The sequence below is a fragment of the Rhinatrema bivittatum genome, chromosome 1 (assembly GCF_901001135.1).
Source record: "Rhinatrema bivittatum chromosome 1, aRhiBiv1.1, whole genome shotgun sequence".
In the NCBI taxonomy this organism is placed as follows: Eukaryota; Metazoa; Chordata; class Amphibia; order Gymnophiona; family Rhinatrematidae; genus Rhinatrema; species Rhinatrema bivittatum.
This window is the reverse complement of record NC_042615.1, coordinates 409849465-409872185: the sequence shown is the minus strand read 5'-3', so window position 1 is coordinate 409872185 and position 22721 is coordinate 409849465. Positions and strand designations below refer to the sequence as shown.

General features: G+C 47.5%; 1 protein-coding gene across 1 annotated transcript in view; it reads left to right on the top strand.

Annotated features, from left to right (window-relative positions):
• DNAH6 (dynein axonemal heavy chain 6) overlaps positions 1-22721 on the top strand; it is a 3261518-nt gene that overhangs the window by 159954 nt on the left and 3078843 nt on the right. Inside the window, 1 exon segment of the mRNA XM_029602297.1 lies at positions 8087-8354. Within this exon segment, the coding sequence (XP_029458157.1) occupies positions 8087-8354 (268 nt within the window).

Genomic DNA, 22721 nt, shown 5'->3' with positions numbered 1-22721 from the left:
GTCAGTTAGCTGGATAAATTACACCTACCTCCAGGCATCCTAAGGTTAGCCAGATAAACGTATCTGGCTAATTCTTAGATAGCTGAGTATATACAGTGGCATGGCTATGCTGCTGAATATCCCAGACATGTTAGTTAAATACATTTAGCGGGCTAAGTTGCTTAGTCGGATAGGGGCTGAATATAAACCCCTATGTTTTATTAATAGGTTGATTCTCCTAGTACAAGCAGGATGGTGGTCCTCACAGAAGGCTGACATCATCAGATGGAGCCTGGCACCCAGCATGCCACTATTCATGTGGCCACGTGGGGTCCCTCCTCAATCTCATTTTTTTCCGTGAAGCAGTTGCCTCGCAGTTCTTGGAGTTCTCTACTTATTTCTTTAAAAATGTTTTCCTTTCGGGGATATTTTTCCTCCAGTTTCCTCCATGCAGGGTTCCCCTCTGCAGTCGGTTCCTCCGGCGTCTCAGTAGGTGTTTTTCCGTCGTTCACTGCGGTTGATTCCCGAGCGTGTCGCCTCCTGGTGGCCGCTGACCATTGACCGCTTGCCGGCTGCTTTTCATGGCGTCCTCTGGTTTTCACAAATGCCCCCAGTGCCCGCGGACCATGTCTCTCACGGATTTGCACGAGGTCTGTATCCTCTTCCTGGGGGCTTCTCAAGATGTCTGCAGGTGCCCTGACTGTGCCCAGATGACCCCCAAGGGCTGTCGTTGCCACCTGGATAAGATGAAGCAGCTTCTTGGCATCAGGGGCTTTGACTTCGAGGGACCGTGGAGACCCCTCCCATGACTTCTACGTCCCGTCTGGTTCCTCCTCGTGATGAGAGGGGCTTGGGAGATTGGCCCTCTCCATCGTCGGACTGCTCCAAGGCATCTGCATCATCGGCATCCCCGGTGCTGGAGAAGGACTGGGCCAAGCACCGAGGGAAACACAGACACTGGCCCCGGCAGTCTTCGTTGCACGGTGCTGACTCCTGAGGAGCACCGGCCCATGCCAAGTTTCCTCTGAAGCGATCCCTGTGGTGAAGAGGCCCCATCCTCTTCTGGGTGTTCCCCACTGAGTGCGGTGCCGGGTACCGAGCCTCCTTGGCCTCACTGTGGAGGCTCCGGTAACGCCTCCTCCTCCTCCTCCTCCATTGTCCGTGTTCTCATCACGACTTTCAGGAGGAGTTGGACTGCAAGCTGCAGCAGGTGGTGCTCTGAGCCCTCCGGAGCTTTGAACCGCCCTCAGCGCTGGTCCCCTTACTGGTGCCAGACCCAGCACCTACGCTGTTAGTGCCCCTGCTGGAGCGTCTCAACGTCCTATTGGGCATCCTGCCGACGCAGCCAGTGCCTGGGGCTCCTTCGGTTCCCCATTGGCCACCGAGGTCCCACTCCGGAGCAATACCAATACCTGGTTCCTCCGAGGAGGAAGATGCGCAACCCTCGAAGGTACCTCCACTCCCCGAGACCATCCTCAGGCCATAGGGAGTCCCAAGACCATCGATTCCCTCGGGGCCCCTGGTGCTCCTGGCACAGTCGATGCCCCAGATTCTGGCAATGTCCTTGAGGCCCCTGATACCAAGGTTGCCGAGACAACCCTTGATGCCGCTGCTGATGGGCATGGGCACTGGCCTCCCTCGCAATCCTCCTGTGGATGTTAGTGAGGAGGATGTGCTATACGACCCCTTGGGCGATGATTTCTCAGGAGTCCTCTTCCACAGTCTCTGGGGAATTGCCTTCTGACCTTCTCGCTGGATGAGAGGTTTCGCTCTTCCCCTAGAAGCCATTCTGTTCCAGCTCCTCACAGAGGGACTCCCGCCACAAAATGCTGGAGGTTCTCCAGTTTGTGGATGTCCCAGTCATCCCAATCTACAAAATTCTCTTGGAACTTCTCTACAGGAACACCTGGGCTCTGTTCCCCTGGCAACAGGACGACAGATGCCCTTTATCTGGTCCAACAGGCCCTTGGCTTTCAAAAACACCAGTTCCCCCACCAGTCTGTGGTTGTGGAGTCTGCCTTAAAAAAGGCCACGAGATCTGGTACCCATTTCTCTGCCCCTCCAGGCCGAGAACATAGGGCCCTGGGTGCCCTTCGATGGAAGGTCTTTCAAGGGGCAAAGCTTATTTCCTGTATCGTCTCCTACCAATTGTACATGGCTCAGTACAACCGGAACTTGTGGAAATTAGTTCAGGAGCTGGCGAAGTATCTGCCTCAACAGCAGCAGGACATGCTGGAGGCAGTAGTACAGAAGGGTCTAAAGGCTGGGAAGCATGAGGTAAGGTCCACACGATGTTTTCAAAATGGCGACCCAGGTATTGGCTGTGGGTATAAGCTTTCAACGTATGGCCTGGCTATGGGCCTCCGACTTTCGACCAGAGGTCCAGGAGAAACTGGTGGACCTGCCCTGCACAGGAGAAAATCTCTTCGGGGACAAGGTCAGAGACGCAGTTGCTCAAGTCAAGGACCATCACGAGAACTTGCAGCAGCAGCTCTCAGCCAGCACCTCCAATCCACCGTCCTCTGTGCGCAGGTCCCTGTGCCAAGGACATCGCAAGTCCTTCTACCGCCAGAGGAGATACTACTCTCTGACTTTCCGCACCAGGGCACCACGCACTGCAACCAGGAGCTGGCCTCGCCTGCAGCATGCCCCCAGGCTCCAGTCCTTGCCACAGCCCAGTCCAGCTGTGGGCTTTTGACTGGCAAGAGAGTGGATGTTGGATTCGTGGACCCTTGAGCCGGCTGGGACAGATAATGACACACTGTGGGAAGGCCAACAGTGGAAGTCGAAGCCAGGAGGCAGCACAGGGCAGGAGACCGGAGGGATCTTCACCACTGGCAGCTCGAGGTCCCCCCAGGAAGAGCCCGTGAAGACCCGAGCCGCTTGGACTTACGTGCGGTCTCCTGTGGGTCGGTGTCTGAAGAGGAGTTCCATAGGATAGAGAAGAGTAGAGCTGAAGCCAGGAGGCCAGCTGGAACTTCACCACTGGAAGCCCGCGGTCCTCCCGAGAGGAGCTCGTGAGGACCCGAGCCGGTTGGACTTAGGAGATGCCTCCTGGGTGTAAGCTGAAGTCAGAAGCCAGTAATCGGAAGCCGAAGTCAGAAGCCAGTGGACGAGCCGAAGTAAGAAGCCAGTGGATGGAAACCAAAGTCAGAAGCCAGTAATCAGAAGCCAAAGTCAGAAGCAGCAACTAGTGACTCTCAAACAAAGAGTGAACCTCATTGCAAGGCATTGAGACTCTTGTCAAGCCAGTTTAAATACTGGCAGCGTCTGACGTCACGTCCTGAGGCAGGGCAGGGTATTCCCGCGCTGGTCCCTTTAAATGGCCGAGCCCCTGGGCGGGCGCGCACCTAGGGGTAGGGCCTGCACTGACGTTGGCGGCGACTCCCTCGCTGAGGAAAAAACCGCGAAGGAGGCCGTGGGCTCGACTAGGCCTCAGCCATGCTGCTGCTGCCGTCAGACGCCCCGGAGTAAGTGGGGGACTAGCCTGCGGACCTCCGCGGGTTGGGCACATAACAGTGGATGCCAGCTCGCGGTGCCCATGGACCCTATCCACCAGTCAAGGGATGGCTATGTCTGTTCGCAGACCGCTGGCCTTCTATTACCCTGACCGCTGGGTTCTGGCCATATTATAACATGGTTTTCACCTGAATTTCAGGACAGTCACAGCGGATTCTCTGCCACCCCCATAGTGGGACTTGTCAGGGCATCAGAAAATTCTAGAACTGGAGCTCTCAGCCCTATTGTAGGCCGGAGCTGTAGAACTATGCCCTGCTCTGAACAGGGCCAGGGGTTCTACTCAAGATATTTTTTGATACCAAAGAAAACAGGCAGACCTTCGGCCCATTCTCAGCCTCAGAGCCTTAAACAGGTTTTTGCAGCAAGAACATGTCAAAATGGTCTCCTTGGGCATGGTGATTCTTCTCCTTCACAAATGAGATTGCCTCTTCTCTCTCGATCTGAAGGATTCTTATGCCCACATAGCGATATTCCCGCCTCACAGGAAATATCTCCGCTTCGTAGTGGACCACAGACATTTCCAATACCAGGTGCTGCCATTTGGCCTTGCCTCAGCACCAAGAGCCTTTACAAAATGTCTGGCAGTGGTAGGGGCACACCTGCACTGCAGTGGGGTGCACGTTTTCCCCTACCTGGATGACTGGCTCATCAGGAGCAACACGCAGGATGGTGTTCTAAGCTCCCTCCGCTTGGCAGCCAAGGTGCTACAATCACTGGGGTTCATGATCAATTTCCCCAAATCTCATCTGAGCCCGTCCAAGCAGCTAGCATTCATTGGGGCTCTCCTTGACACAACTCTGACTAGAGTGTTCCTCCCCAGGGTCCGCATGCAGACCCTGGCATTGCTAGCACACTCCATCCAATGGCGTCAGATGGTCTCTGCTGGGTACTGCTCCACTTGCTGGGCCACATGGTGGCATCGGTTCATGTCACTCTGCTTGCCCAGCTAGCCATGCAGGTGGCGCTGTGGACTCTTTGCTCTCAGTGGCTACAGGCCACTCAGGACCTCTCGGCGCCAGTGCAAGTTAACTCGCCACTCCGAATGCGCTCTCCTGGTGGGAGAGCCTGCCCAACTTGGATGACTGGGTCTCCCCTTCCAAGCACCATCCCCCTGGTGGTGCTGACCACCGATGCCTCCACCTTGGGCTGGGGCATCGGCTTGGAGCATGTGCTTGGAGCAAGAAATGAGTTGTCAAATAAACTTCCTGGAGCTGCGAGTGATCTGGTATGCCTTCTTGGCATTCCAGGATCATCTAGCCCACAAAGTGGTTTTGATCCAGACCGACAACCAAGTCGCCATGTAGTTCATAAACAAGCAGGGAGGCACAAGCCTTTTCTTGCTTTGCCAGGAGGCAGTACAGATTTGGGCTTAGGCCCTATCCAAGAACATGCTCCTGTGAGCAGTTTACCTGGCAGGCACAGAGAACATGGTGGTGGACCGCATGAGTCGAGAATTCCACCCCAACGAGTGGTCGCTAAATCTGACAGTCGCAGACAGAATCTTCCGCTTCTGAGGTATTCCAGACGTGGATCTCTTTGCCTCCCCTCAGAATTTCAAGGTGATCCACTTCTGTTCAGGGAAGACAGGGAACTAGCGTCGGATGCCTCGCTTCTGCTGGTGGGGAAGACTCTCATGAAGCTCCAGGATAGGGGCCCAATGATCCTGGTTGTCCCATTGGCTGCGACAAGTCTGGTTCCTGATCCTGCGCAACCTATCAATTCAAGAGCCTATATGCCTGGGCACCTCCTGACCTGATCACGCAGGACCAGGGCAGATTATGCCACCTGAACCTCCGCTCACTGGCCCTCACTGCCTGGATGTTGAAAGGGTAGTCTTATAGTCCCTTGACCTCTCTAATAATGTATCGCAGGTACTGGTGGCTTCTCAAAAGACTTCCACCATGAAGTTTTACCAGATGAAATGGAGGAGGCTCTCCATCTGGTGTGAGGCGAAGGGCCTAGACACTTTCTTGTGCCTCACACCATGGCTGCTGGACTGTTTGTGGTTCCTCTGAGAGTCTGGGCAACAGACCACCTTGATCCGAGTCCACCTGAGTGCTATCAGCGCATATCACCAGGGAATAAGTGGTGCTCCTATTTCTGTGCAGCCCTTGATGGACCGCTTTATGAGGGGCCTGTTGTATCTAAAGCTCCCCCCCCCCCCCCCCGCGTCCTTCTGTTGTTTCCTGGGACCTTAATGTGGTACTAGCGTAGCTCATGCAGTCCCCTTTTGAGTTTAAGTGCTCCTGCGAGCTTAAACACCTCACATGGAAAGTCATTTTCCTGGTTGCAGTCACCTCCGCTCGCAGAGTCTGTGAGCTTCAGGCATTAGTGATGTATCTACCCTATACGAAATTCTTTCATGACAGGGTGGCTCTACGCACTCACCCTAAGTTCCTGCCTAAGGTGGTGACTGATTTCCATTTCAATCAGCCCATCTTCTTTCCAAGGCCCCATTCCCACCAGGGTGAATGGGCTCTGCACAGCCTAGACTGCAAGTGTGCTCTTGCCTTTTATATCAAGCGCACAGCTTCCCATAGGCAGTCCACACAACTCTTTGTCTCCTTTGATGAAAACAGACTTGGCATTGTGGTGGGCAAGCAAACCCTGTCCAACTGGTTGGAGGACTGTATCGCCTTCTGTTACAAGCAGGCGAGCCTTTCGCTCAGAGGACTCGTCAAGGTGCAGTCAGGGCCATGATGGTGTCGGTAGCGCACTTTTGTGTGGTCCCCATTGCTGAGACCTGAAAGGCTGCGAAGTGGAGCTCCCTGCTCACGTTCGCCGCCCATTACTGTTTGGTCAAAGATAGTTGACATGACAGTACCTTTGGCCAATCTGTCCTTCGTAATCTGTTTCAAGCATAAGAACCCAACTCTCCCTACTTAGGACCCAGTATCTGGTTCGTCTGCCTCCTGTTCTCACCCTCAGCACTTCTGTTGTTGTGCACATTGGCACGATGTTTAAGTTCTGTGGGTTCTGTTATTGCCGGGGGCAGCCTTTAGCTTGGTATTCACCCATCTGTGAGGACTACCATCCTGCTTGTCCTAGGAGATGGCAGAGTTGCTTATCTGTAACAGGTGTTCTCCTAGGACAGCAGGATGTTAATCTTCAGGAAACCCACCCTCCATCCCGCGGAGTTGGGTTCTCTGTTGGTTTGTTATTTTATGTTTTTTTCACTCATCTTTTTCACTAACATACGAGACAGAGGAGGGACCCTGCATGGCTATGCGGATAGCGGCATGCTGGGCATGCTCAGTGTGCCAGTCAAAGTTTCTAGAAACTTTGTTAAAAGTTTTCTGAGCCGGGCTCCATCACCCTTCTGTGAAGACTAACATCCTGCTGTTCTAGGAGAACACCTGCAACAGGTAAACAACTCTGCTTTCTGTGCATGCATACTAAGTTCCTGTGTACAGTTGTTTTGGATTTCCAACGTAATCAGCCAATCATTCTACCAACATTTTTCCTCTGGCTACATTCCAGAAAGATAAACAAGTCTTACATAGTTTGGATTGCATAAGAACTTTAGCCTTTAGTGTGGGGCAGACTGAAGCCTTCAGAAAGTCCACTCATCTTTTTGTTTCTTTTGACCTGAACAAACCTGGAATTGCCAAGACTGAAACTTGGAGTTCAGCCCATACATTCACATCCCATTACTGTTTAGACAAAGAGAAAGTAGGTTTGGTCACTTTGTCCTGCAGCCTATTTGAAGTTTAGAATTCATATCCATTCCTCTAGGGTCCATTATTACTATTTTCAGATTGCCCCTAGAAAAAAATAAGGAAAGAAAAGAAAAGAACCAACATGACTTGCTGCCATCCAAAATTCTGCCCATTGACATTGTTTTTCTGATTGTATTTTACTCCTTGTTTTCATTAGGATTATCTACCTATGAGGAATACCTATCCTGTTTGTGAAAGTTGCTTACCTGTAACAGCTATTCTCCAAGGACAGTAGGATGTAAGTCCTCTCCTTGCAGAACCCATTCATTTCCCCTAAGAATTGGATCCTATATTTAATCTGTGATAATAATTGAAGTTAATTAAGGTGACATCCATGACATGGGATGACGTGCACATGCTCAACAGAATATGTTAAAAGCTTCTAGAAGCTCTGTAGTAATCTTCTCTAGCCAGAGTCTATTAGATGATGTAACCTTATGATGAGCATTTACAGTGTATCCTGCTGTCTTCCGAGAACACCTGTTACATTAAATTACATTTTGTGTAATTTCAGAAAATAAAATTGATGACTGAATATCACATGCTGTTCACATATTGGGAATAGAAAATAGGCTTTTGTAACACAAACAGAGGTTTCCTCTGTATTTTATTATTATTAAATGCAGTTTTCAAAGTCTGTTATCACATTGACATTTCTCCAAACTTCTCTTTCTGCTAATCTTCTTTATTTTGCTTCCACCTGATTTTATGGTTTTGCCCTCTGTCAAATTTAATTCTCTTGTCTTTTTATCTTTTAACTGTTATGCAGCTTTAATTTATATATCTGCTCCCAATTGTGTGGGCTGCTGAAACCAAACTTCTATTTCTATGACTTTTTCAACTAACGGTATCAATAAATATTTCCTTAGAATTGTAAATCATGAAAACATCAACAAAAATGACTACTACACCATCAGTCAACGAGGAGTAACCCATACATGTGACAGAGAAGTTGAATTTGTAGAACTTAATTGCTGGGAGCAGGATTACCTGTACCACAGAGCACTTACGCAGATACCAACATTTGCTCTCTTTCGCAAATGGAAGGCATTTACTGTATGGAGGAAGAACGTGCGTGGCAAGAAAATCAGTGAATGTCAAAAAGCTTTGCAGGATAACTTATTCATTGTTAATGCGGTAAATATATTTCTCACTGATAATATTTCTGAAATTAATATACAGTTAATAATTGGTAAAATTTATTTATTTATTTATTTATTTATTTATTTATTTATTTACACTTTTTATGTATATCCTACTCAATGTACCTCATGATGATAAAAAAGTAGCATTCTCTGAGAGCAAGCAGGTTATATCATCAGTTCAAGTGGGTGTTAATCATTCAATGAAGCCAGCCAAATTGGTGCGAGTTCTGAAAAAGATTTTTATTAAAATTTCCTTCACAAGCACTACCTCAGGGAGCCCCCTTAGTTGCTTTTGTCCACGGTGGAAGTTGGAGGCATTCTTTTCTGCAGCAGGATTATGATGAGAGTTTTTGCAGTTTTCTCCCTCAGTCAGATCTTCTTCTTTCTTTAACCTGGTAATATCTACAAATAGTCTTTTTGGCTATTTGTTTAAGTCTCAATTCTTTTCTTTTATAGTTACAAGACCTCAGTTCTGTTTTTCTTTAGTGCAGTCTCTGCTGTGGCTTTGTCTGGCTCTTTTCAACAAAGATAATTTGGCCTTTTGATTTTGCATCAGTTGTTTTCCTTATTGTATCTCAAAGAAAGTGGTGGCTTCAAGCATTTCCTGTGGTGCACTTTTAAGATCTCTCTAATCAACTGTCACAAACCTGCATCCATTGTCTGGAGCTACAGTATGATATCCCTCTTTGCCCCCATCTGTTAAAAAATGTCACCAAGGACCATCCATTTCTGGAAATTTAAACTTTGGTTAATCTTTGCCTCTAAGCAAAAATTCAGTGCAAATCCATCAGCACTGAAGGCATCGAAGTTGAAAGACCATAGAGCTGTACCAGTCACAGGCAATTCTTACATATTGAGGAGGTCTCATTCAGCTTTCGCACCAATATCAAAATATAGGTCCAGTTGCAGGGAGCACTGATGGACAAGTGCATGGAATGTGGAAAACACATGGTCTGATTGACCTTTGATGTATTTGAGAATGCACTGAGATTCTCTGCGATGGGTATTGTTTGCTGCAAGTTCACCTGGCTGTGGGCCTCAGACCTTCGACTGGATGTCTAGGAAAGACTCGCAAATGTGCCATGCAATGAAGAGAATATTTTTGGAGATAAGGTTCAGGAAGTGGTGATTAAGAAGCATTGTGTGATTCTTCAGACCCTTGCCTCTTCCTCTCGAGACCCATCCTCCTTAGCTAGGAGGTATCTGAGAGGAATGTCGAGGAGGCATTTTTATTAACCGAGGAGGCATTTTCCTCTTCTCTCTTAGTCTAGTCCTCATGCTTGCCCTCAGCAGCAGAGGATTCCAAAGCTATAACCAGTACTTCAGCCAATACTCAGGATGGAGTTTTGACTGAAACATAACTTCAGACCCTTGAATCTTCAGCATAATATAGAAACAGTATAGACTACACTCCAAATCTGCTTGATCAATATTCCAGCATCTGGAACTACTACAAATGGAGCTCTTCTCCCACTTAGAGGCCAATATGGTCAAGCCTGTTCCACCAAGGGAAAGAAGCTTGGCATTCTACTCCAAGTATTTCCCGATTCCAAAGAAACGGCACTCTGTCCCATCCTCGAACAAATTCCTAAAAAAGAAAAAGTTCAAGATGATTTCCCTGGGCACCTTGATTCCTTTTCTCAAAAAGAGGATTGGCTATTCTCACAGGACAAGCAGGATGGTTGTCCTCACAAATGGGTGACATCGAAGATGGAGCCCACCACGGAAAACTTCTGTCAAAGTTTAAGAAACTTTGACTGGCCCCTACTGGGCATGCCCAGCACGGCACTGACCCTGCAGCCAGCAGGGGTCTCCCTTCAGTCTTCTTTTTTCCGCGTAGCAGTTGCCACGCGGTAAAAGAGCTCTTAAACCACGTTCCTGACAGGAAATTAGAATTTTATATTCTGAAGAAAATTTGCCCCTCAGGGGTCTCCCTTCGGCGAATTTTTCACTCTGCAAAACTCCGGTAAGTTTCTGCCGTTTTTTCGGTCGACTTACATTGAGTTTAGCCCTTGAGGCCCGTTGGCAGTTGCCAATCCCGCGACTAAATTTTTGGCCCATGGCCATGGCGTCGGGGTTCCGTAGGTGCCCTGATTGCACCCGGACTATGTCAATCACAGACCCCCACAGGGTCTGTGTTTTGTGTTTAGGCAGCGAGCATGATGTCCTGACTTGCACCAAATGTGCCTTAATGATACCAAAGGGTCGCAAAGCCAGGATGGAAAAGATGGGGCTCCTCTTCCATGCTCGTACCCCAACGCCATCGATAGCATCGACGTCATCGGAACCGGCACCGTCGAAGTTGCATCACCATCGTCAACCCTCAGGTGACCGTACGCCATCGATGACTTCTCGGCCGTCGACTCCCGTCCCTTCCCCTGATGGGCGAGGGGATCGGAAGGAAAAGCATCGCCATCGACGGCACAAGTCTCAGCCCGTCGGGGATCCAGAACCACCGACCTCCGTACCGACCGAGCCACCGACCAAAAAGCCTCGATCAGACCTGGCACCGTCCACGTCTCTTTCGCAGGCACCGAGGAAACCCTCACCCCCTCCGGGTGTGGGAGCCGTGATCCCACCGGTTACGGTGGTCCCTCCGGCTCAGCCTCAGCCTCCCTCTCCCGTCGAGCCGGGTCTAGTTACCCCTGGTCTCCGGGCAGAACTGGACCGGCTGGTCCAGGAGGCCATCGAAAAAGCGATGCAGAAGTTCCAACCTCCACCGGCACCGACTCCGGCACCGACTCCGGCACCGAGGAGGGAACCGACCACCGAGCCACTGGTAGAAGCACTGGCACCGCTGCTACACCGCATGGAAGCGCTTATGACAGCCCTTCCACCGGTGATTTCAGTAGCACCGATAACACCGCCATCTCCAACAGGCTTGTCATCGGGAGGAGAAACACCGTTCGTAATTCCCCCTTCGGGGGTGGTTCCATCGGTGCCTTCTCATCCCTCGCCATCGATATATCTTTCGGCTCCACCGAGACCTTCAAGGCCGGCACCGATTCCATCGAGACCAGTACCGATGCCCTCAATGCCATTTCCAGCTCCGCCTTCAGCACCGATACCATCGAGATTATACTCGATGCCCTCGGTGCTTCCTCCTAATGTCTCGGACTCTCAACCAGGACCTTCAGGAATTCAAGCCCCTCATGATCCCTATGACACATGGGGTGATGATTCCTCTTCTGACACAGATTTACCTTCACCACCGTCTCCTGCAGAGAGCAGAAAGCGTTCTCCTCCTGAGGATCTCTCTTTCATCAATTTTGTGAAGGAGATGTCAGAGTTAGTCCCTTTTCAGCTACAATCTGAACAAGATGACAGGCACCAGATGATGGAACTACTCCAATTTCTGGATGCTCCCAAAATCATCGCTTCCATCCCTATTCATCAGGTGTTTCTAGACCTTCTAAAGAAGAACTGGGAATCTCCTTCATCTGTCTCCCCAGTCAATAAGAAAGCTGACTCTACATATCTTGTCCAGTCAGCACCGGGGTTTCAAAAACCTCAATTGGATCATCGCTCTGTTGTCGTTGAGTCAGCTCAAAAGAAAGCTAAGCGCCTAAAGCCACACTCTTCAACTCCACCTACTAAGGACAACAAATTCCTAGATAGTGTAGGAAGAAAGGTATATCACGGAGCTATGTTGATTTCACGCATAGCTTCGTATCAGCTTTATATGACTCAATATAACAGAGCCATCCTAAAACAGATGCAAGAATATGCGGATACGTTGCCTGAACAATACCAACCACAGCTTCAAGCCCTCCTCAACAAAGGATTTGAGGCCGGGAAGCATGAAATTAGAACTGCATATGACATCTTCGATGCTTCCACAAAAGTTTCAGCCACAGCCATCTCAGCCAGACGTTGGGCTTGGCTAAAATCATCAGACCTTCGGCCAGAGGTCCAGGACAGGCTATCTGATTTACCCTGCCTAGGTGACAACTTGTTTGGAGAGCAAATTCAGCAAATAGTAGCTGAATTGAAAGATCACCATGAGACGCTAAAACAACTCTCCTCCACTCCTTCGGATATGGCCTCCAAACAACCATCTAAGAAAGACTCTAAAAAGTCTTTCTTTAGGCCACGACGGTATTACCCTCCATCGGCTAAGCCTCGACCTGCACGGTCTTCCCACAGAGCTCAGCCACGCCAGCCTCAAAAGCAAAAGCCTACAGTAGCCCCACCACCTGGGCCTACGGCGGGCCTTTGACTTCCTTGTAGAGAGCAGTTGCCAAACCCCTCTTATTTATTTTTATTTATTTATTTAAGGGTTTTTTATATACCGAGGCACGTTTGCAAAACATCACCTCGGTTCACAATGTAACATAACTTAGCAACAGGCTTTACAATAATAACATTTTTTAACAGGGGGAGGGTTAACATGGTCAGGAGTAGATAATACGAGAATTATATACATATGTACAAGTTAGTTGTAACTAGTGAGTTCATCAAAGCAGTCAGAGTAATTAGCAGGGGACAGTATTAATAGGGAAGGGTAGAGGGGATTATACCCACAGAGGGTGGATGGTAGGGTGAGTAAGTAGATGGGGCGAGAGTCAGTCGAGTGGTCATGTCGCATCTTTGGGGGGGGGGGGGGAGTCACTCTTCCAGCCATCCCCGTGGGAGGTCGGCTGTGTCAATTTCTAGACCACTGGCTTCAGATCACCTCAGATCAGTGGGTACTAGCGATCATTGCACAGGGTTACCACCTCAACTTCACTACTCTTCCTGCAGACTCCCCGCCTCTACAAGCATGGAGTCTCACCAATCACTTGGCTCAGTTACAACAAGAAGTATCCTTTCTTCTGCAATCAAACGCTATAGAACCCGTCCCTCCCTCTCAGCAAGGGAGGGGATTCTACTCCAGGTACTTCCTGATACCAAAGAAATCAGGGGGGCTTCGTCCCATCTTAGACCTCCGAGCCCTCAACAAGTACCTTCAAAAAGAAAAGTTCAAGATGGTAACCCTGGGCTCGCTTCTCCCTCTGCTGCAAAGAGGAGATTGGCTATGCTCTCTAGACCTCAAAGACGCTTATACCCACATTGCGATTACACAATCCCATCGCAAGTACCTGCGTTTTCTGGTGGGCCGAAACCATTACCAATATCGAGTACTACCTTTCGGCCTGGCATCTGCACCACGAGTCTTTACCAAATGCCTCGTCGTGGTAGCAGCATTCCTCAGGAAGGAAGGTGTCCACGTCTACCCCTACCTGGACGATTGGCTAATCAGGGCCTCCACCCAACAGATTGCTCAATCCTCCCTAAAATTGACAATTCAAACACTCCTTTCCTTAGGGTTTCTTGTCAATTACGAGAAATCTTGCTTAGTCCCATCTCAAACCTTATCCTTCATTGGGGCAGACTTGGACACCTTACAGGCAAAGGCTTACCTTCCTCACCAAAGGGTTCAAACCCTGATATCCCTAGCTCGCCGGCTCCAGTCTCAAAACACTGCCACGGCTCGCCAGTTCCTCGTTCTCCTAGGACACATGGCATCCTCGGTTCAAGTCACTCCCATGACCCGACTAGCCATGAAAGTCACACAATGGACTCTGCGACACCAATGGATTCAAGCTATTCAGCCTCTGTCCTCCATTGTCACAATTACACAAGCGCTACGCCTGTCTCTCACCTGGTGGACAAATCAAGTCAACCTCCTTCAGGGCTTACCTTTTCTCCTACCAGATCCCCAGGTAATCCTAACCACCGACGCTTCCCACATCGGTTGGGGAGCCCATGTGGACAATTTACAAACTCAAGGAGTCTGGTCTCGAGAGGAAGCCATACACCAGATAAACTTCCTGGAACTGCGAGCAATCCGCTACGCGCTCAGAACTTTCCAAGATCACCTATCGAATCAGATAATCTTGATCCAGACAGACAACCAGGTGGCCATGTGGTACATAAACAAGCAGGGAGGCACAGGCTCCTTCCTTCTGTGTCAGGAAGCTGCGCAGATTTGGGCAGAAGCCCTCTCCCACTCCATGTACCTCAGGGCCACCTACCTACCGGGAGTAGACAATATATTGGCAGACCAGCTAAGCCGTGTCTTCCAACCACACGAGTGGTCACTCGATCCTCTGGTAGCGACCTCCTTGTTTCACAAGTGGGGTTCTCCTCAAATAGACCTCTTTGCGTCCCCTCAGAACCACAAGGTGGACAATTACTGCTCTCTCACTCGGAGCCAGCACTCTCGGCCGAGGGATGCGTTCTCCCTCAAGTGGACAACCGGTCTGCTCTATGCATTCCCTCCACTTCCTCTTCTGTCGAGGACTCTCGTGAAGCTGCGTCAGGACAGGGGAACTATGATCCTAATAGCACCACATTGGCCACGCCAAGTGTGGTTTCCCATACTCCAGGATCTCTCCATCTGCAGACACATTCCCTTGGGGAAGGACCCGCATCTGCTCACTCAAAACGATGGATGCCTCCTCCATCCCAACCTCCAGGCCTTATCCCTGACGGCATGGATGTTGAAAGGTTAGTCCTTCAGCCATTTAACCTTTCGGATTCCGTTTCTCGTGTCCTGATAGCTTCACGAAAGCCCTCCACCAGAAGATCCTACTCATATAAATGGAAAAGGTACACATCATGGTGCATTTCTCAGTCCCTTGATCCCCTTTCCTGTCCAATCTCTCAATTCTTGGACTATTTATGGCATCTATCTGAATCAGGTCTTAAAACCTCTTCCATTAGAATGCATGTCAGTGCGGTAGCCGCCTTCCATAAAGGTATCGGGGGTGTCCCTATTTCAGTACAACCCCTTGTAACATGCTTTCTTAAAGGATTGCTCCACTTGAAGCCACCTTTACGTCCTCCGGCCCCTTCTTGGGACCTTAATCTGGTTCTGGGTCGCCTTATGAAGCCACCTTTTGAACCTCTTCACTCCTGTGACCTAAAATATCTCACATGGAAAGTGTTATTCCTTTTGGCTATCACTTCAGCTCGCAGGGTTAGTGAGTTACAGGCCTTAGTCACCTATCCGCCTTACACTAAACTCCTGCAAGACAGGGCGGTACTCCGCACTCACCCTAAATTTTTACCTAAGGTAGTTTCGGAGTTTCACATCAATCAATCCATCATACTACCTATCTTCTTTCCCAGGCCCCACTCCAACTCCGGGGAACAGACTCTGCATACCCTAGACCAGTGATGGCCAACCTTTTGAGCTCAGTGTGTCAAAATTCATAAAAAAACCGAGCATAACTCGGGTGGTGTGTCACTTCTAGAAAAATCCATAATTGTGATATTTGTAGCTCTAATTAATAACAAGTTATAATTTTAATATATGTACTATATTTATTAATAAAGCAAAAACAAATAATTCTTTACCTTGCCTGCTTAGTGACTTTTTTGTTGCTGAATTTCGTCAGCTAAATCTTCAATTAAAACACTCTCTCCCCCTCCACCCCCCACCGCCCCTCCCACACAAACTCTTACTCCCCTGGATTTTCTCATACACACTCATGCTCTCACACTCACTGGCTCCCTCACATACACACAAACACACACAACCAGGCAGGCTCCCATTCATTTTCACACCACTCCCGCTCCATCCTCCAAGCAGGCTCCAATTCATTCTCACAAACACAGACCCCCAGGCAGGCACCTATGCATTCACACACATACACCCCCAGGCAGAGTCCCATTCATTCATATGCACACACTAAAGGCAGACCCCCCTCTCTTTTGCCAGCAACCTCGGAACCTCTCTCATTCCTCTGCTGCCACTGTCACTGCTGCCACATGACTATTGGGGATGTTACTATTCTTGCACATTCCCAAAGATTACATGTGCCAATCACTAAAAATATATATATTTTTTTTAACCATTGCTGTCTGATCTTAGTTTTCTAATTGATTGGTCACAGGCTTTTTTTTTTCCACCTTCCCTTTCTTTTTTTTTTTTTTTTTTGCCAATTCCTTTTATATTGTCTTTTTTTCTGTTTCTTTTCTCTCCATCTTTTTCCCTCAAACACACAGTCAGGTTCTCATTCTCACATGCATTTCTCTCTCTCTCTCACACACACACACACACACACAGTCTCTCACTGGCACATGCTGTCTGACTTTCACACACACAGGCTCTCTCTCACTCCCATATGCTGTCTTGCTCAAGCACATGCTGTCTCATGCTGTCTCTGCAAACATTCACTCTCAAACACAATCTCTCAACTCGTCTCATACACGCACACACCCTCTACAGACCCTCAGCCTCTGTCACCTCTGGGCCGCCTCTTCGCGGGTCGCCGCAGGATGGGCTCCGTGGCGGCCCTGCTACCGGGCTTCTTCCTCTTCTCAGGCCGCTGCGACTTGGGTGAGATTCGCGGCGGCCCGTAAGCTCAAGTGCTGCTCCTCTTCTGCGCGTGCTGATGCTTCTCTCCTTCCTGCCCACGCGGCTCCGGCAACGTTTACTTCCGGGCCGCACAGGCAGGAAGGAGGAGGGGCATCAGCGCGTTTAAATGCGATCCCTATCTGCCTCTCGTTGCGCCGCATGAGCCTCTCTGCACCCGGGGGCATGGGGATACTAAATTAATTTTAAAGGGTCGGCGCAGCCGCTAAAAAAAATAAAAATAAAGGATCGGCACAGCAGGAAAAAAAAAAAAGGCTCGGCACAGCCAAAAAAAAAAATCCCGATAGTCCATGAAATGCTGCGCGTGTCAGCAAACACGTCTCGGCGTGTCACCTCTGACACGCGTGTCATAGGTTAGCCATCACTGCCCTAGACTGTAAACGAGCTCTAGCTTTTTATCTAGACCGTACAGTTTCTCACAGAAAGAGCACTCAATTGTTCGTCTCTTTCCATCCTAACAAGTTAGGACAACCTGTGGGTAAGCAGGCTCTTTCCTCCTGGGGACTGCATTTCCTTCTGTTATCAGCAAGCTGGCATTCCTTTCCAAGACCGTGTCAAAGCACACTCTGTGAGGGCCATGGCGACTTCGGTAGCACACCTTCGATCGGTGCCGCTTCCTGACATCTGCAAGGCTGCAACCTGGAGTTCCCTCCATACATTTGCAGCCCACTATTGTTTGGATAAAGCTGGAAGACAGGATTCCATCTTCGGCCAATCTGTCTTGCGTAACCTTTTTCCAACCTGATGTACCAACACCCTTCCACCTTCCCGGTAGGGTGCGGATGCCCTTTCCCAAATTCCACCCCAGTTGTTGTGCCTGTTGCACGCCATTGGGTGCCTTTGGTGCAAGTCAGGACATCCTCAGCTCGGTACTCACCCATTTGTGAGGACAACCATCCTGCTTGTCCTGTGAGAAAGCAAATGTTGCTTATCTGATGTAACAGGTGTTCTCACAGGACAGCAGGATGTTAGTCCTCACGAAACCCGCCCGCCACCCCGCGGTGTTGGGTTCGTTGTATTTTTAGTTTTTTCGGCACTGCCTGTAGCTTTGAAAATCAGACTGAAGGGAGACCCCTGCTGGCTGCAGGGTCAGTGCCGTGCTGGGCATGCCCAGTAGGGGCCAGTCAAAGTTTCTTAAACTTTGACAGAAGTTTTCCGTGGTGGGCTCCATCTTCGATGTCACCCATTTGTGAGGACTAACATCCTGCTGTCCTGTGAGAACACCTGTTACATCAGGTAAGCAACATTTGCTTGCTCTCTGGATCTAAAGAATGCTTACACCCATATAGAAACAATTCTAGATCAAAGAAAGTATCTCAAATTTATAGTATGGAGGGGAGAGTGGTTTGGAGGCTTTCCTGCAGTTCCCTTTTCCATCCGGAAACCTACCTGCTGAGGCTGCCGATGTCATCTCAAACCCCAGGATCAGGCCGATAAAGCACAGCGTGCTGAGAACACAGCTGGGAGAGCAGTTTGGAGGCTTCCCTGCAGTTCCCTCTTCCATCTGGGAACTTATCCGCTGAGGCCGCTGATGTCATCTCAAGCCCCAGGGCCAGGCCGATAAAGCACAGCGTGCTAAGGTGGGTAGTCGTTGGTGCATGCCAAAGTGACGCGCCCCTTATGGCATTTTTTTTTCTTCCTGCTTGGAAGCTTCTTTATCGCAGTTTTAAGGTTCCAAGGTCCCTTTCTGGATATGGGTGAGAAGAGAAAAGGTAATTTGAGGGGCATTCCTCCTGCATGCCAATCTACCCTTCGGACTTCCCAATCAGGCCTAGAAACCTTTACTAGTTCAGTATTGGGACCTACAGAGCATAGAGCCTCTGGTTTCTCAGGCTCTGCTCTTACAGAGTTATCGACCTTTCTCAGTCCCTCTGGTCCTATCCTACCTCATGTGACTAATATATTTCCTGTCGGTCTTAGGGTAGAAATGGTGTACCTAGTCCATCCCTCTAATTCTACTCTGGAGATGAGATCTCAGGAAAATCGCACTTTTACTCCAACTAAACCCTGTGTAATGGAAAAACCTGCTGAAATAACTTTAGATTCACTCTGGACAGCAATCACTAATTTGGAGACAGCTCTTTCCTTGCGAATATGTATTGGGATCATATGGGATTTTATCTGGTCAAATTAATGAACAGGCACAGAAAATCACTGAATTAGAGAGTCAAATCACCAATGTTTCAAATGTTTACAATCATTTCGTGATACGATTGTGTCTGATTAGAGACAATCAATCTCTACATAATAAGATAGAAAATATGGGTAATTATGCTAAAAGGTGATTTTTGAATTTTCCTCGATGCTTTTTTATTTCTCCATTGGAGATGGTTAAAATGTTTAATTTTGATTTTTGAAAATATCTAAAGAGTCTCTTCCAGAGATTGTTAATGCTTATTATCTTGTAGATAAATCTACCGCCCCCGTGGTAGCAGTGGAAAGAGAGATTGATGTTAGAGAAAAATTACTAAATTTAACAGATTTATTGGAAGATTCAATTTTGGATGTTAAGGATAGGGCCACTTTGCTTGTGATCTTGACTTGCGAGGTTGACAAGCAATGGACCTTAAAATTGTTTTTTCGTTTGAAAGACTCATTCTTTCTTGGCTCCAAGATAAATTTTTTTTTTTTTTTTTTTTTGCAAAATGGTTTTTATTGATTTTAAACATAGGCAGGGATACAGAACAAAGTATAACTGATCATGAGGGGTGGTACATAGAGAAGGTAAGCCAGCAAACAGGAGATCCTTAAAAAGTCAATACTTTCCCCTAGAACACTGAATATATCCACCCACTGTCTCCCTTACCCCCCCTTCCCCCTCCTCCCCTTCCCCCCTCCCCAAGAGAAACCCCCTCCCCCGGGTCAGCTCTCTGGATACCATCAATGGCAATGGAGGAATCATTTTCATCGATTGATGCAAATTATCAAGCAGTGGGCTGCTGCGTCTTTTCAGCGGGACCGTCAATTTCTTCACATTTGGGACTCTTATATTCAATCTTTACCTCACTGAATCCGCAGCCAAATTCTGAATCCTTGAAATATATGGAACACAGGTGGGATCTGTTGAGGAAGGGGATTATGTGGACCTTTGGTGGCTCCAAGATAAATTTATTCGCAGATGTAGTCATGGAGACTCAAACCTGAAGGTAAATTTCTCTTATTAAAAAACTCAGAGTTTTAGCTCTAGGAGCTTCCTTTTTACTTAGATTCCAATGTAAATGTGTAATTAAATATCAAGGGGTTAACTGTATTTTTTTTTCCATTTCATTTGGAAAATGTCTTACAAAACAAAGCACTCCCTACATGATGTGTTTGCCTACCATAGCAAATCTGGGAAGTACCAAAAAGTTAAGATTCTAGTATTTCCTTTGTTATTGATCTTATTCACATATCTCCACATTATGTGGTAATCATAGTCTTATATATTTGCTGGTTGCAAATTTTTTTTTTTCTTGTATTCATTTTCTATTTCTTAATGCAAGTTGCTCTTGTAATTATATTAAATTTTCAATAAACAGAAAAAAAAAGATTTATAGTAAGGAAACCCCACCTCCAATATTGCATACTGCCCCGCGACCTGTACAATTCTGGTCGCCGCATTTCAAAAAAGATATAGTTGCGATGGAGAAGGTACAGAGAAGGGCAACCAAAATGATAAAGGGGATGGAACAGCTCCCCTATGAGGAAAGGCTGAGGAGGTTAGGGCTGTTCAGCTTGGAGAAGAGACGGCTGAGGGGGGATATGATAGAGGTCTTTAAGATCATGAAAGGTCTTGAATGAGTAGATGTGAATCGGTTATTTACACTTTCGAATAATAGAAGGATAAGGGGGCATTCCATGAAGTTAGCAAGTAGCATATTGAAGACTAATCGGAAAAAATTCTTTTTCAATCAATGCACAATAAAGCTCTGGAATTTGTTGCCAGAAGATGTGGTTAGTGCAGTTAGTATAGCTGGGTTCTAAAAAGGTTTGGATAAGTTCTTTGAGGAGAAGACCATTAACGGCTATTAATCAAGTTTACTTAGGGAATAGCCACTGCTATTAATTGCATCAGTAGCATGGGATCTTCTTAGTGTTTGGGTAATTGCCAGGTTCTTGTGGCCTGGTTTGGCCTCTGTTGGAAACAGGATGCTGGGCTTGATGGACCCTTGGTCTGACCCAGCATGGCAATTTCTTATGTTCTTATGCACAGTGTCTGGCAATGGTGACAGCGCATCTGCTCAAGTTGGGAGAGCATGTATTTCCTTACCTCTACAATTAGCTGGTCAAGAGTACATCTCAGCTCTGTGCTATGGAATCAGTGAGCAAAACCATCCAGGTGTTGGATTTACTAGGGTTTGGTTTTGACTATTTTGAGACCCATTTAAGCTCATCATCTCATAGAAACATAGAAAATGTGATGACATATGGCCTAGTATCTAGTCTGCCCATCCACACCAACTAATCAGCTTTACAATCTCTACACTCCCACAGAGATCCTATGTGCTTATCTCATACTTTTTAAATTCAGATACAGTCCATGTGTCCACCATTTCCTCAAGAAGGCTGCTCCATGCGCATTCTGTAAAGAAATATTTCCTTAGATTACTTTTATGTCTACCCTCTTTCACCCACCTCCCATGACCTCTCATTCTACAGCCTCCTTTCTGTTGAAAGAGATCCACCTCCTTTGCAAGGAAACTTTAGAGATTTTTAAATGTCTCTATATATCTCCCCTATCCCACCTATTTTCAAGAATGTACATGTTTAGATCTTTAATTCTGTCTTTATATGCTTTAGAATGAAGACCATTGACATTTTAGTAGCCATCCTTTGGACTGACTCCAGCCGGTTTACATCCTCTTGAAGGTGTGGTCTCCAGAATTGTAATATTCCAAATGAGTTCTCACCTGGGATTTATACAGGGGCAATATCACCTCCTTTTCTCTGCTCAACATTCCTCTCCCTATGCAGCCAAGCTCTCAACTTATCTACCTGTTTGGCCACCTTAAGATCATCAGATGCCATTTTCGCCAGTTCCCACTCTTCTTTCATGCTTAGAATAATTTCATCCTCTATTCTGTACTGCTCTCTTGGGTTTTTGCAGCCCAAATGCATGACTGCATTTTTTAGTATTAAATCGTAGCTGCCAGACTCCAGACTATTCCTCCAGCTTTTCTAGATCCCTCCTCATATCTTCCTCACCTTCCTGGCTATCTACCCTGTTGCAGATTTTGGTATCATCTGCAAAAAGACAAACCTTTCCCAAAAATCCTTCCACAATGTTGCTTACAGAAATATTGAAAAAAACATAGAAAATGGTTCAAGGACCAATCCCTGCAGCATACCATTAGTATTGCTTCTCCCCTTGGAGTAAACTCCATTGACTACTAAATTTTGTCACCTCCCAACCAACCAGTTTCTAACCCAATCAGTCACTTTAAGGACCACAGCAAGGGTGCTCAATTTATTTACAAGTCACCTATTCAGAACTGTGTCAAAGGCCTTACTGAAATTCAAGTACATTAATCTGGCACTTTTCATTCAACTCTCTAGTCACCCTTTCAAAGAAATCAAAAAGATTCATCTGCGAAGACCTAACTCTGATAAAGCCATGATGCCTCAGATCTTGGAATCCACTGGATTCCAGAAATTTTGTTATCCTTTATTTTAGTAGTGATTCCATTAATTTGCTCATCACAGAGGCTAGACTAACCAACCTTTAGTTCCCAGCCTCCTCCTTATTTCCATTTTTGTTTATTGGAACCATATCAGTTTGTCCCCCAGAATTACTTCTGACTCCAAAACATTGAAAAGGTGAGCCAGTGGAGCTACCAGAATAAGTTCCTTAAATACTCTTGAATTTATCCCATCCAGCCCCATTGCATTATCTTCTTTGATGCCGATATTCCGTGCTACTGATATGGATAAGAAGTGATTTACCTGGCTAAGTGGCGGCTGCTGACTATCTGTCTAAGTTCAGGGATCACCTCTTAGCTGGATAAGTCACTTATA